The 15,755-nt window shown below is 42.0% G+C and overlaps 1 protein-coding gene across 2 annotated transcripts in view; it reads right to left on the reverse strand.

The window, feature by feature from the left end:
• Positions 1-15,755, reverse strand: part of LOC109911862 (formin-like) — a 368,530-nt gene that overhangs the window by 297,504 nt on the left and 55,271 nt on the right. For both annotated transcript variants that reach the window (XM_048600301.1, XM_048600300.1), the window contains one exon: positions 14,364-14,478. In XM_048600301.1, the coding sequence (XP_048456258.1) occupies positions 14,364-14,478 (115 nt within the window). The remainder of the gene's footprint in view (positions 1-14,363; positions 14,479-15,755) is intronic.

The raw sequence follows: 15,755 nt of genomic DNA on the forward strand, positions 1-15,755 counted from the left end.
GTTTCTATTTAAATCATCTAATATCCTTGTGAATGCCAATGTACAGTGTTACAGGGAAAGGGAAACAGAATGGCACTTAGTAATGATGCTAACTTGAAGAGCCAGTGCAGAAGTGATGGAGCAAATGTCCTCCTTCTTACTAATTTTATGATTCTGTGGGTGAACAGTTAAAATCTTCCAAGGTTATGTACTCATTCAGAAACTGCAGAACAAACTGTTACAGAATTTAACCAGGTTGCGCAGGTGGTGAGGCCATCTGATGAAGGCTGTAAGATTCATTATTTTGAATGCATGCATGCCAATTCTAACTTTGCAGCTTAGGCAGGAAGACACAATAGCTTTCCTGACAGGTAAATACAAGAAGCAAAAGGATCTGGGCCGGGAGTGTCCCAAAGGTGCAGGTCTTCCATTTAATATTCGTGTTGTCTTCTAATGGGACTAAGAGCAAGAGAAACACAGCTCTAGATTTCACAAGCTAAGCTTCAACATCCTCAGCCACAGACTTGCCCACAAATCCTTCCTCGGGAGAAACACCCAAAGTCAGAAGTCTAATCTGATAGCCATTCCCACCACCAAGCTGGTGTCAACAGCTAGACCCAGGGCCATGCAATGTCATCACTTCCAAGACAGGCAACAGTTAAATAGCACAAGCTAACATTTGCTGCTCTGAACTTCCATTCTAGAGCAGCAGGTGGAATTCTACTTCATATAGTTACCTGCGTCCTGAAGCAGACTCAATGTCAGTCCTTTTATCACCAAGAAAACCATTTTTAGCAATCTTAGATGCAGCCATCAGTGTAAATGGTAAACAGCATGAAAGTACCTCCTTGAAATAGTTTTATGTTCTGTCTGAATTAAATTGGAATTACTTCAGGCTTTGGTAATGCAGCAACTTGTGCTATTGTAAATTCAACACAATTTTTTGTCAATGCAAAGTGTCTAATAAAGCTGGCTTGTTCTGGATCAGTGTTACACTCATTCAAATTAAAAAAAAAGAGTAGTTTGGTGTCTTATTGTGCATAGATGTTTTTAACTGACCTGATCAAACATAGTACAACAACTCTGGAGCAGATGGGATTTGAACCCAGGCCACTTAGCACAGAGGTACTGAGACTACCATTACACTAGAAGAGCACTTCATGCCTGTTTATATGTTGAGTCAGTGATACAGTAGTGATGTTATCGCCAGTATGTGTTAGGGAAAGAGTTCCAATTAAAAGTGACAATTACAGGGTATACAAATAATTTAAGATATTATAGATAAAGAACAATTTTAAAATTCAATACCAATTGTTTTCTTATTCTTCCCCTCCCTGGAAGTGGGAAAAAGGGGAAATAATTGAACAAGTTGACCTTGGGGGCAAACTCACCCAGTTGCTGCCTCAGTAATTGCTCACCAAGCAACAAGGTAAAAAGGGAATTTTCTCAAATTGCCAGCAATTAAGGTCCTTATGTGGTCCTTTAATGGCCACTTAAGGCCCTCAAACCACCATCTCCCTGTAGGAGAATTTCAAAGATTTACAACTCTCTCAGTGAAGAGATTTCTTGTCATCTTAATTGGTCAGCCTCTAGTTCTGGACTTTCCACCCAGGGGAAATACCCTTTCAATGTCTACCTGTAAAACTCTGTAATTTTTATATAATTCCTTGAATCACTTGTTATTCTTCCAAACTATAGGAAATGTAGGCATCAACTCAATCTTTCCTCAGAGGACAATCCCCTCATTTCGGGATTCAGTCTAGAGAACTTTTGTTGTACTTCATCTAAGACAAGTATATCTTCCCTTGTGTAAAAGGACCAGGGGTATGCATAGATCTCCAGATGTGGACTCACTAAGGTCCTAGATAACTCCAGTAAAACTTCCTTATTCATATCTCAATTTCATCGAAATAAAGGCTATTATTTAATGTGTTTTCCAATGGCTTGCTGCACCTTCATGGTAACAATGCAATTTGTGACGGACCATCCTGATCTTTCTGAATACCAACATTTCCCAGTCTCTCACAATTTAATAAATACTGTTTCGCTATTCCTCCCAGCAAAGTGGTCAACTTCATGTGTTTCCACATTACATTCCATCTGCCACACTCTTCTAAGTAAACCTGAGTTTTAGATTTTAGCTTAAGATTTAGTTAATCTGGGCATTTTCAAAAGAACTATGAAAAACAAGCTATAGGAATGGGAGAGACAAAAATACATCCAAAGCCTTGGGGTTTGAAGCTATAAACGTATAAATGGAGGCCTGTCATTCTAAGAGATTAGGCAAGCCAGTCTGAAAGGATCCACTGTCTAATGCTGAAAGCAATTTACACAAATGGAATAGACCGATGAAATTAACCATTACTGCATTATTGTCAAAATGAATTTTCACTACAACTTTTATTAAGGAGAAGTAATCCCAAAGCACCTATAAAATAAAGGTTCCGAGTGTCATATTTTTGTGTGTCAGGAATCTTCAGTGCAGGTGAAATATGGTCTTGACCCAGGTTGAATCTAGATAGGTTGAAAGGCATCAGTTTAATTATGGGGATTTTCTATAAATCTAGAAATTTCAAGTCATGACAAATAATCAGGGATTTCTGTCCAGAATTTGGCAGTTTTCAAAGACTGGGGAGTTTCGTCAACATGAAAACTTCAGGTGTTTTTTTTAAAGAAAAAAAAGCATTTTCCTGTCCGAGGGCTGGGTTCTTGATGTCCAATCTGAAATCTGTGTTGTATTTCTTAAAATCATAACATCTATCTTTCTTTTGTTTGTGACTTAAATAGTTCTTAGTTGTTAGGTAAATCTGTTGTCTAACTTGATTATACTTGATAATTCTTGATAACTGATATTTTGCGATATCTCAGTTTGCCAATCCTGTCTGATGGTATATTTGTTATTGCTGAAGCTTTTGAAGAATGTATTTGAGGGGTTAATTCAAGATTTTTAATTAGGTGGGCTCAACCAAACTGAAAAAAAAACTGACACCTCCTCAAATGCTTAAAATATGTCTAAATCTTTTCTGTAGCCTCTGTGTCCTCAACACCGCTTGATTCCCACATGAATTTGCATCATCAACAAACAGCATGTCAGCACATTACATTCAGTCCCTCATCTACGTATTTAATATAGATTAATAATACAGCAAGTTCCATTAATAAGTCATTGTATTTTAAAGTCTCCAGTAGAATGAAAATCCATCTGTAACTACAATTTTACATTGTTTCACCTTGTCATCACATCATTGCTCTGCACCATTACATCAGCATTTTGTATTTCACACGACCCACTGACATCATTCTGAATTCACAATGAGGAAAAGCTCTTGACTGAGCTCAAAGGGTATACAATTTATTTTTCAAAAGCTCCAAAACAACTTTCCAAATCAGAATATCTAAGCAAATAGGTTTTTGTTTTGGGGTAAGAAATTGAAGCCTAGGCTGCTTGTTTCTGTGAAGAAAATTCCCACTTCTTTCATATAAAACGTGGATAACACTATTAACCTTTAGGTCTGAAGTAATATTTTTGCCATATCTTTTTAAACAGCTGAGGTTGAATTTTTGCTAGTTAGACAATTAACAGTTAGGGCAGGTACATGTGAGAAAGTGGATGTGAAGACCTAAGCGTGCCAAAAAGTCCAAATGTTAGCAATTGTGGCTGTAAAAGGTAAAGTTGCCATAGTGTCATTCAGCTGTTCTTTCACTGGAGATGGACAAACTGGCAGTGAGTTTAATCTCAGGTCATTGGCCTAAGATAAGGTTCAGCTTGTACTATTGGTGCATTGCAAACAAGCTATCTGAGCTAACTGACTCCCTTGTGTCCATATTAATGACTGGGTGCACTTCAACATTCCTTCATCAGATTCAAAGAAACAAGGTAAGTATTGAGAACCACAGGCTGAATTTCAGTCTAGAAATTCCAATCATTGATCAGATTAAAATTTACGTACTTACCTTTAGATGTCCTCTGCGTAAATATCTGGCCATCAGAACATTTAGGCAAGGTTTTTTAACAATACGTCCAGTATTAGTAGTTTTATGTTGATAAGTTTCTTTATCTATCACATATCTGTACAGCAAACTGTCTATATTTTAAAAGATCTGTAAAGTTGTGCTAGAAACTTTTTTTTAAGCTTGCTTTAGTACCCAGGAAGATATAAATGAATAGTTTCTGGTAACTGAAGTAGTTCTGATTGTTATGAGGATGTAACATTGTTGTCAATTGTCATGTTTCTGAAAGAATGTGTTATTTGTTAACATAATATGTTAGCTAATGAAAACATTCAATTCAGAAGGAGAGAGAGGTATCGGAGATGGTCCAGGTGAACTTAAGGTTGGAGTGGAAGGTGTTAGTGAAGTGGATGAACTGTTCGAGCTCCTCTTGGGAGCACGAGGCGGCGCTGATACAGTCATCGATGTAACAGAAGAAGAAGTGGGAGATAGGGCCAGTGTAGCTTCGGAAGAGGGATTGTTCCACGTATCCTACAAAGAGGCAGGCATAGCTTGGGCCCATGTGGGTACCCATGGCCACCCCCTTTGTCTGTAGGAAGTGGAAGGAATTGAAGGAGAAGTTGTTAAGGGTGAGGACAAGTTCAGCTAAGCGGACAAGGGTGTCAGTGGAGGGGGACTGGTCGGGCCTGCGAGACAGGAAGAAGCGGAGGGCCTTTAGGCCAACTGCATGGGGAATGCAGGTATATAGGGACTGGACGTCCATGGTGAAGATGGGGTGTTGGGGACCAGGGAATCGGCAGTTTCGGAGGAGGTGGAGGGCGTGGGTGGTGTCATGGATGTAGGTGGGGAGCTCCTGGACCTCACAAGCTTCAAAATCTCCCCGCTCCCGACCGCATCCCAAAACCAGCCTAGCTCATCCCTGCCTCCCTAACCTGTCCATCTTTTCTCCCACCTATCCACTCCTCCCACCTCAACCCCCACCCGCACCCCCTACCTACCAGCCTCATCCCTGCCTCTTTGACCTGTCCATCTTCCCTGGACTGACCAACCCCCACCCTCACTCCCCACCTACACTCACCTTTACTGGCTCCATCCCTGCCTCCTTGACCTGTCCGTCTCCTCTCCACCTATCTGCTCCTTTATCCATCTTCAAACCTCCTCCCTCTCTCTCTCTATTTATTTCAGAATCCCCTTCCCCTCCCCCATTTCTGAAGAAGGGTCCAGACCCGAAACGTCAGCTTTCCTGCTCCTCTGATGCTGCTTGGCCTGCTGTGTTCACCAAGATATTCAGAGCTTTTGCTGGTACAGTTTCACCCCACATTCCTGAGGTATAATTCTGAGACAAATCTCAAAACTGCCTCAGAAACTGAAGAAAGTGGACTTTGAATGCACAGCCAAGGAGCCCAAAGCCCCTGAAGGAAAAGAACCTGCTGTGCTGTCAATACCACTAGTTAGGTATTTATAATTTCCTGCTCAATAAATTCTACTTGATTCATAATCACCAGTCGTTTGTACCTTGTTAGATCAAACACAACTGAAGTCAAGGCCCCATAGCTATAACTTGATAATTCGGAATTTGAATATCTTAAGTAAACGCATTTGGTATCTGAAGGAACCCTGAGTCTTCTATTGGTACAATGCTCCTCCCTGGAGGAGGTCCATGTGTGTCTGTGTGTCACGGTACAAACAGCAGGGCTCTCCCATTTAAAATGAAGAGAGATTCTTTCTTTCTTTCAGAATATCAACAGACCAGAATTCTCTTCCTCAGAATGGAGGTTGTGTCATTGAATTTTTCAAGGCTGAGTTAGACAGATTTCTGATTTACAAGGGAGGGGAAGGGACAGCTTGCAGTGCCAGGCAAGGAAATAGATTTAACGCTACAATCAAATCAGCCATAGTCTTATTAAACGGCAGAGCAGGCTTGATGGGGCAAATGGCCTAGCCCTGAACCTATTTCGTAAGGATCTCAAGAAACCTTTTTTTCAGAACCCCTACAGTGTGGAAACAGACCCTTCAGCCCAACAAGTCCACACCGACCCTCAGAGCATCCCACCCAGACCCATCCCCCATAACCCACCTAATCTACTCAACCCTGAGCATGAGTGGCAATTTAGCATGGCCAACCCACCTGGCCTGCACATCGTTGGAATGTGGGAGGAACCAGAGGAAACCCACGCAGACACGGCGAGAACGTGCAAACTCCATACAGTAGCCCGAGGTTGGAATCAAACCCAGGTTCCTGGCGCTGTGAGGCAGCAGTGCTAACCACTGAGCCACTGTGCCGCAAACGAACACAGGCTGTGGGGATTAAAGCGCTGATTCCTAACCACCACACCAAGAGAGAACATTAAAATAAGATACTTGGGCTCATCTGAACCTGGAACCTCTGGCAGGCCAATGCTGTACAGTACCCTAAGTGAGAATCATACCCCTAAACCAATGAGCTGTTCCCCCATGCAATTTTTTTTTAAATTTTATTTGCTCATGGGATATGAAGGTCACTGAACAGGCCAGCATTTTTTTTGCTAATTGCCTGCTAAAGGTAGTAGTGAGCTGCTCACCCGAACTGCTGCAGTTCTTGCGGAATTAAAGAACAAAGTTCCAGGATTTTGACCCAGCGACTGTGAAGGAACAGTGATGTATTTCCAAGTCAGGATGGTGTGTGGCTTGGAGGAAACATATAAGTGGTGTTCCGCTGCCCTTGTCATTCTAGGTGGTAGAGGCCACGGGATTAAAAGGTGCTGTCTGAGGAGACTTGCTGAGTTACTACAATACATTTTGTAGATGGTACACATTGCTAACAATTAAGTGGAATGCTTTGTCCTGGATGGTATCAAACTTCGTGATTGTTGTTGGAACTGCAAGTGCATAACGTTGCATCACACTCCTGATTTGTGCTTTGTAATGTGGTGGACAGGCTTTGGGGAAACAGGAGGTGAGTTACTCACTGCAAAATTCCCAGCCTCTCACCTGGCTTTGTAGTCACATATTTATATGGGTGATCCACTTTAATTTCTGGCTAATGGTAACTCCCAGAATGTGGATAGTGGGGGATATGGAAATGGCCGTGCCATTGAATGTTGTGGGATGGTAAGATTGCATTCTAACATTAGCTTTTTCTACCAGTCCATGTCAAATTACCTGTCGTTACTGAATAGCAAGTGCTTTGTAGTTTCTTTCGTTGACAGCTCTGTAGTTGATATTGGGTTTTGTTTGGTGTACATTACACCAATTGAAACTACATAACAAAAAGACCTTTCTTCATTCAGCAATCAATACCTTTATCAACAGCATGACCAGTGCAATTTGCAGAAACGTTAATAAGTTTTGTTCATGCAGTATGCAAATATGCAAAATTATTCTTTTCTTTGGCAAACAATTGACTGTCAAATGCTTTTTCCTGTTAAATTTCACTGGGCTGGAATGAATTATTCTCATTGACAGAAACAAAACATTTTTTGTCTAAACATAATCTCTGAGAATAATAAATGCTTAGATGTTCACTGCAGTCCATTAGAGCAGTTTTGTAAAAGTCTGCAAGAAGATTGTTGTTCATTGATTTATGCATTTTACAACCTTAATAGCAATGCATGACAAAACATGTTTATGAATCTGTATCCTCCAACTGATTAAGATATAATCTTATTCAGGAAAGGAAATCCAAGGATCAAAAGGATGAATACGTTTAGGCAATATTCTGTATCATCATCATCAACAAATCATCATGATCTTGTGCCTTTAATGAGGAAAATGTCTCAAGGCACTTGATACATTGAAAAGAAAAATATTGTGAACCAAAAAAGGAAAGATAATGAACGGTAATGAATGCTTGGTCAGAGTGACAATATTTCAAAGTTGAATCTAAATAAAGTGGGAAGTACAGAGATTTAGGCGGAGAATTAGAGGAGGGAAACAAGTGTCTGAGAACTGGTGGGTGGCCACCTATGACGGAATGAAATGTGGGGGGCATGAACATAGGCTGGAAATAGAAAATACATAATTCAAAATAATGATTTTATTAATTCACCAGATGTTGTTATCACTGGGAAGCCCTGTATTAATCGCCCATGCTTAATAGCCCGAACCAAGTAGCTTGCTCGGTCATGTAAGAAGCTAGTTACAGCCAACTACCACTTGCTGCAGAACTGAACTCACATCGGGCAGACTTCTTTACCTTGAGGACATTACTGAAGCATTGTTTTAACCAAAGGTTGTGACGTGACCATTACTGTTAGGAGCTTTCCATTCCAGATTTATTTGGTAACACAAGTTCAATTTCCAGGTGGTATTTGAATATATGTTTCCGATTGTTGGCCCAGGCCTCTGAATTCCTAATCCAATAACACAGAACCAAGTGTCCCTGTTCAATGACACTGTGTTAAGGATGGAAGAAATTACAAAGATATAGGCATTTTATGGAAAGGCTAAAAGCAAAGTTCAATAAAACAAAATGCATGCACTGTGTCACCTAGCTAATTGGAAATTAATGGGCATAAATGGTACTCTTGCCAAAATTCCTAAAAGTTCCTTTCGGAAATGGAAGAAAATGCTAATCTAATACTATGATGAATGACTGCCTATGCAAACTGCCTGTGCAAATGCACCAATGTACTCCAGGATTCACAGACAAAGCTCAGCACCTTGGATGATTACATTTCTCCCCGAAGGTTATTTCAGAAGGCTACGTTTGATGGCATTAGCAGCTCTGGAATTGTGTGCATGTGCAGTTGTCTGCAGTTGTGGGTGTCAGCAGACACGCTGCCATTTCAGAAATATGTCAACTGTTTGAAATAACCGTGCAGTTGGTATGGAAGAGACAAGAACTTCCTCCGAGAGAAAAAACATTATCCATACCAGCCAATGCCTCCACTGCCTCCAACTTGTTTTTGCGCATGAAAGCACTGAGGAGAGCTGAACAATTCAGATTTTTCTTTACGGAAGCAATTCAACAACAAAAAAAAACATCCAGTTTTACAGACTGATGAGATTCCAAAAGGTACCAGGAGCAATTGACACGATACATCCGATCATCCAAGTTGATATGACATCCTCTTCCAATGCAATCAAAAGAAAATGTTTTTATTCTATTAATACTCAGTTGCCAGTTACGTTTTGTTTTCCCCACATGTAACCAGAAAGCTGATATTTTCACTATTAGGCAACTCAATTTACAAATCCACTTGATTTGGAGTCAAATCAGAATTGTTGATTGGTGATCAGGGCTTTACACTGCAATCATGGCTTAGGACACCAATAAGATTTCACAAACAAAATGGGGACAATTACGCACTAAGGCACATTTACTTGGATCTTGCTGCTTCTGAAGGTGATGGAAGCAGAGACGATGTATGAATTCAGAATGAAAAGGATGAGTATCTGAAGGAAATAAATCTACATCTTGAGAGAGATAGAGCAGGAGAGTGCGGCTGCCTGTTTTGTTCTTTGGCGAGCTTGCATTGTCTTTGTGCCAAACATATGCCATGTAACCTACCATAATTCTATGGTATCACAGCACAGACTACAAGAATTCTAATGAGAGATAGTAGGAACTGCAGATGCTGGAAAATCTGAGATAACAAGGTGTAGAGCTGGTTGAACACAGCAGGCCAAACAGCATCATAGGAGCAGGAAGGCTGACGTTTCGGGCCTAGACCCTTCTTCAGAAATGGGGGAGGGGAAGGGGGTTCTGAAATAAATAGGGAGAGAGGGAGAGGCGGACAGAAGATGGATAGAGGAGAAGATAGGTGGAGAGGAAACAGACAGGTCAAAGAGGTGGGGATGGAGCCAGTAAAGGTGAGTGTAGGTGGGGAGGTAGGGAGGGGATAGGTCAGTCCAGGAAGGATGGACACGTCAAGGGGGCGGGATGAGGTTGGTTGGTAGGAGATGGGGGTGCGGCTTGAGGTGGGAGGAGGGGATAGGTGGGAGGAAGAACAGGTTAGGGAGGCGGAGACGAGCTGGGCTGGTTTTGGGATGCGGTAGAGGGAGGGGAGATTTTGAAGCTTGTGAAATCCACAATGATACCATTGGGCTGCAGGGTTCCCAAGCGGAATATCAGTTGCTGTTCCTGCAACTTTTGGGTGGCATTATTGTGGCACTGCAGGAGGCCCAGGATGGACATGTCATCTGAGGAATGGGAGGGGGAGTTGAAATGGTTCGCGACTGGGAGGTGCAGTTGTTTATTGCGAACCGAGCGTAGGTGTTCTGCAAAGCGGTCCCCGAGCCTCCGCTTGGTTTCCTCGATGTAGAGGAGGTCACACCGGGTACAGCGGATGCAGTATACCACATTAGCAGATGTGCAGGTGAACATCTGCTTGATGTGGAAAGTCTCCTTGGGGCCTGGGATGGGGGTGAGGGAGGAGGTGTAGGGGCAGGTGTAGCACTTCCTGCGGTTGCAGGGAAAAGTGCCGGGTGTAGTGGGGATGGAGGGGAGTGTGGAGCGGACAAGGGAATCACGGAGAGAGTGGTCCCTCCGGAAAGCAGATAAGGGTGGGGACAGAAAAATGTCTTTGGTGGTGGGGTCGGAATCCTGGGTGGTAGTTGGGTGGGGATGCTCAGCCCGTGACACCTGTACAGAAAGCAGCCAGCTTGTCCTGGCTTGATAGACAAAGATTTAGTTTCAGGTTCTGCTTAAAAGGAAACACTTTACATTGAGATGATGGTGATGGGAGCTGAAGATTCCCAAGCAGGGCAGGTCATCACCCATCTTGTTATCCAGAATTGTTTTAAAGGAATACTTCTATGATTGTTAGTCCTCTTATACTTCAAGGCACTTGTTTTACATCTGAACAATGGGTGACAGGCTCCCCAATTGCTACCCAATTAAATCCAATTTTGAAAGGATTTGCAGCCTTCAATCAGTAAATAAGGTATTGACAGACAATTCAATCAGTAAAGTTAAGGACACAAAAAACTTTGCTCAATTGCACTGGTTTTCTTGGTGCAGTTTCCTAGATATTGCCACAACCAGTAAAAAAAATGCTGAGTTTTATGTACAAGTTGTATTCAATACAGTGTCTTTTTCACCTATTGCACTAATTTTTAGGAAGATATTTTGGGCTGGATGTTACAGGGAGTTGTATTCCCTAACCTCCTTTCCCCCGGATGAAAAATAAATCATCAGTCCAGTCCCCCACAAGCCAGCTGACCCGTAACAATTTCACACTGGGATCTTCCTTACTTGATTCCAGGGAGGGAATCCTACCTCAGTTGGGAGCAAGTTCCGCCTTGGAGAGCACCCAGCCAATTTGATTGGCCATCAATTCTTGTAGACCCAATAGTGGCAGGTTCAACAGTAACCACTGCTAGGACCATTGAGAAGAAGGGATCCTAAGTTGGAAGCTTTGGAAGGGACCAGCTAGAAGACCCTGGAGTCGGGAGTGTTTGGAGGAGACGGGGTGGGGGGGGTGGTTGGGAGAGCATAAGGAGCTTGGCAGGCCCGGGAAATGCTTCCAATGGCCTCCCCCCTCCACAGCTACCCCACCTCTTTGCTCAGCAGCAGCCAGCGCAGAGACAGCTATTGGGCCTACTTATCTGACCTGCCCTGCGATGGATGAAGTAGGAGAGGAACTGGAATGAGAACCTAAAGTGGCCTACAACTGACCTCAAACAGCCTCAATAGACGCAATTGCCTTCCCTCCCATCTACCCTAATGTAGAAGACTGGCTTGGGTGAGCAGGAAGGGAGTGGGAAAACCATGTGCTTTTAAGTTTACAAAGTGGAGGCGTTCACAAAATCAAACCTGTCATCTTAAAATCAGGATAACAAGGCTGACCAGGCCCCAAGAGATATTAATCACCACTGGGAGTTTCCAATAACTGGGGAGATTTTCAGGCTTTCGAGTTGGTTTTCAAATAAACTGGAATGTTAAAAAAATATAAGGTATATTTTGGAAAGATTTTGAAATTTTAAAAAAAAATGACCAAGGAATTGTTTATTTCTGGAAAGTAGCTTCAGTAGAAAATTGGTGTTTATTTAAAACTCGTTTTCAGTTATTTAAAATCAGGCCAATCATACACGCTAAATTGACCCTGAATTACAATATTTAATTTTTGTGGTAACTTATTTTTCAGTTGTATTAATCAAAGCTTCCCACGTTGCTAGTGTTGAATGTATCAAGGAATATCTATCAAAACTAAATTTGCACTGGAATCAGCAAATACTTCCAATTATGTGATATATCATTTTCTGATTTTTATTAATTTTATGCTTAAATAATTAAATTGGATATTAGACATTAAAAGTACTGAGGGATAATAGAAATTGAGGAGAAAACATCAAAAAGTATTTTGAGTGATTTATTACCAACTATTGACCAGATTGTGCTCTTATGGTGCCACCAACAGGAGTAATCATTATTGCAGGGAGTTTACATTGCTATCCCATCATGTAATGAATCTAATAACGAACAGCAGATTTTGCAAACATGCTCAATAGCTTGATGTTTTGGTTTTAAACCTGCAAATTATACTGCACCAAGCCATTCAGAAGCGAATTGGTCATTCTTGCACTTGTCCCAAGGAGTACAAGACACAAACCTTCAGCAACACTTTTCTCTTATCAGTAATGATCAAGGAGTGTTAACCTGTTTTGTGTCCTAACATGCAGAGACAGCAACTGAACATTCATGTGATGTTGCCTCCTACACTTACAGCACAAGAGGCCATTCAGCCCATCACACCCATGACAGTCAACAAAGACCTAATTGCCCTAATTCCATTTTCCTGCCATTGGCCCATATGGCCTATGGCAACACGAGTGAATATCTAAATTGAATCAGAGATAATAGGAATTGCAGATGCTGGAGAATCCGAGACAACAAGGTGCAGGGCTGGATGAACACAGCAGGCCAAGCAGCATCATAGGAGCAGACAGGCTGACGTTTCGGGCCTAGACCCTTCATCAGAAAAGGGGGAGGGGAAGGGGGTTTTGAAATAAATAGGGAGAGAGTGGGAGGCGGATAGAAGAGGGATAGAGGAGAGGATAGGTGGAGAGGAAACAAACAGGTCGAAGAGGCGGGGATGGAGCCAGGAAAGGTGAGTGTAGGTAGGGAGTTAGGAAGGGGATAGGTCAGTCCAGGGAGGACGGACAGGTCAAGGGGGCGGGATGAGGTTGGTCGGTAGGAGATGGAGGTGCGGCTTGAGGTGGGAGGAGGGGATAGGTGGGAGGAAGAACAGGTTAGGGAGGCAGGGACCAGCTGGACTGGTTTTGGGATGCGGTGGGGGGAGGGGAGATTTTGAAACTTGTGAAATCCACATTGATACCATTGGGCTGCAGGGTTCCCAAGCGGAATATGAGTTGCTGTTCCTGCAACCTTCGGGTGGCATCGTTGTGGCACTGCAGGAGGCCCAGGATGGACATGTCGTCTGAGGAATGGGAGGGGGAGTTGAAATGGAATATCTAAATGCTGCTTACACGTTACAAGAATTACAAACTCAACTACACTTTCAACCATGGGTCCCAGACTCCCACCACCTTCTAAAGGAAAACATTTTCCCTCAACTTTCCTAGGCTTAAATCTCTGCCCGTGGTCATTAACCATTATATTTATAGAAAAAGTCCCTTCCTAACCGCCTTGTTGATGCCCCTCATAATCTTATACACCTCTATCAGGTTCTCGGTGAACCTTTGCTGTTCCACGGAAAACAACCCCAGCATGTGTGATCTTTCCTCACATGACAGACTCTCCAGCCCAGGCAGTAAGCCTGGCAAATCTCCTCTGTGATCTCTCCAGCACAATCCTTTGCTGAACATGATTTTCTTCTTGTGACATTTGTTGACATTTAAAGCATGTAAAAGGTAAAACTTAAAATTAAGTACCTAATTACCTGCACGGCTATTATACAAAATAAAAGAAAAAGTAACAGCTTTACCACAAGCTAAAACAGAAGTTGCTGGAAAAGCTCAGCAGGTCTGGCAGCATCGGTGAAGAAAAAATCAGAGTTAACGTTCGGGTCCCGTGATCCTTCCTCAATCCAAAACGTTAACTCTGATCTTTTCTTCACAGATGCCACCAGATCTGCTGAGCTTTTCCAGCAACTTCTGTTTTTGTTCCTGATTTACAGCATCTGCAGTTCTTTTGGTTAGCTTTACCACGAGGTTGGTCTGTTACATGATAATAGTACATCGACTATACCCTGAAAGATTTTACTAGATGAGCTTTATGTTTCTGATCACTAAAGTTCAATTCAGCTTCTGCTTACCATATCTTTTCAGATTCAGCTCGTGACTGTTTATTGCACTAAAGCTGTGGATGTTAGTAGGACACAAAAAGGTGCATTCCAATTTATAGAATATACATTTTACAGATATGTCACAATGATTCAAAATCATACAAAACAAATCGGGGTTAAATATGGTAAAACAAATCCATCAGTGCACTTTCTGCCCATTTTCTTAAGGAGTAAGTGTTGACCAGTGATTGTATTGATTCCTACCTGCTTCAGTATACTTCAAACCCACTTTCTCTTCCTCATCTTTTGGTCTGGGAGGTGGCCATATGGCCTGGAGCCGTCCAGGAGTTTTGTCTTCAAATTCTGATGGAGATAAATCCTGCGATTAAAATAAAGTGGAACATCAACAAAAACAGGAGTAAAAAAATGAACATCTAAAAATGGATCTAATTTCAACGTTATTAATGACACATTCAATGAAGAACCTTTCTGTTATGGCTTAAGTCAAGAATGGTCTCTTTTTGAATATCTACCTTCCACTTTAACCCCTTCCATTTTTAATGCAAATACAAATTTCATTAAGAAAATCGGTTTTTGATTATTGGACAAACATAGAAGGGTTAGTCGCAGTTAATTTATGATTGTCATACTTCTGTTTTCCCAGTATTTTTGGGTTCCTAACAGCCGAAGGAAAATGTCAGGGCAGGTTACTACAATGCCATTGCACTTAAGCTCATTTCCATTATTCTTCAGGTAAATGGTCAGATGTTGGAATTTCAATTCAAATTTTTAAGTCTGAAATTCAGACAGATCCTACAGCAATGTAGCTGAGTCTTAAATGTACTTTCAAAAGGCCTAGGAAGCCATTCAATTAGATCACACTGCAATGAAATCTAAGACATGAAATTAGATGGACTGCCAAGATTTAACATAGTCTCTGGAAACAGTGATGGCAAACTCAGGCCTGTTGGGATCCTGCAAACTTCTCCCTTGCCAACAGCTGGAAAAATTGCTCATATTGGGGGAGCTGTCCCACAGATTAGTTAAGCAACAATCCAACATTGTCTATAACTGCATTATTCTATCAGAATGATTATGATTAAAACATCAACATCACCATTCTGTATGTATTCTTAGATAACAAGGTGTAGAGCTGGATGAACACAGCAGGCCAAGCAGCATCAGAGGAGCAGGAAGGCTGATGTTTCGGGTCTTTTCTGAAGAAGGGTCTAGGCCCGAAACGTCAGCCTTCCTGCTCCTCTGATGCTGCTTGGCCTGCTGTGTTCATCCAGCTCTACACCTTGTTATCTCAGATTCTCCAGCATCTGCAGTTCCTACTATCTCTGTGTGTATTCTTGTCACATTGACAAGCCAGACCCATCAGAGATGGCAGCATAGTGGTGCACAGTCAAGAGGTAGTTGCCCTAGGAATCTTTAACATTTTCTCTCCCCACAAAGTCTCATGGAATCAGGTCAAACATGGGCAAGGAAAACTATTGCCACTTATAAAGTTGTAACAAGGCTTCCTTGCTCTTTTATTCTAAGCCTGGCTAATGAAGGCAAGCAGCCTGCATGGCTTCTTCACCACCTTGTCTTCCTCTGCTGACAGCAACAGGATCTGTAGACTTGAATGCCAAGGTCCATTTGTTCCTCAGT

The sequence above is a fragment of the Rhincodon typus genome, chromosome 8 (genome assembly GCF_021869965.1).
Source record: "Rhincodon typus isolate 14 chromosome 8, sRhiTyp1.1, whole genome shotgun sequence".
NCBI classification, from domain to species: domain Eukaryota; kingdom Metazoa; phylum Chordata; class Chondrichthyes; order Orectolobiformes; family Rhincodontidae; genus Rhincodon; species Rhincodon typus.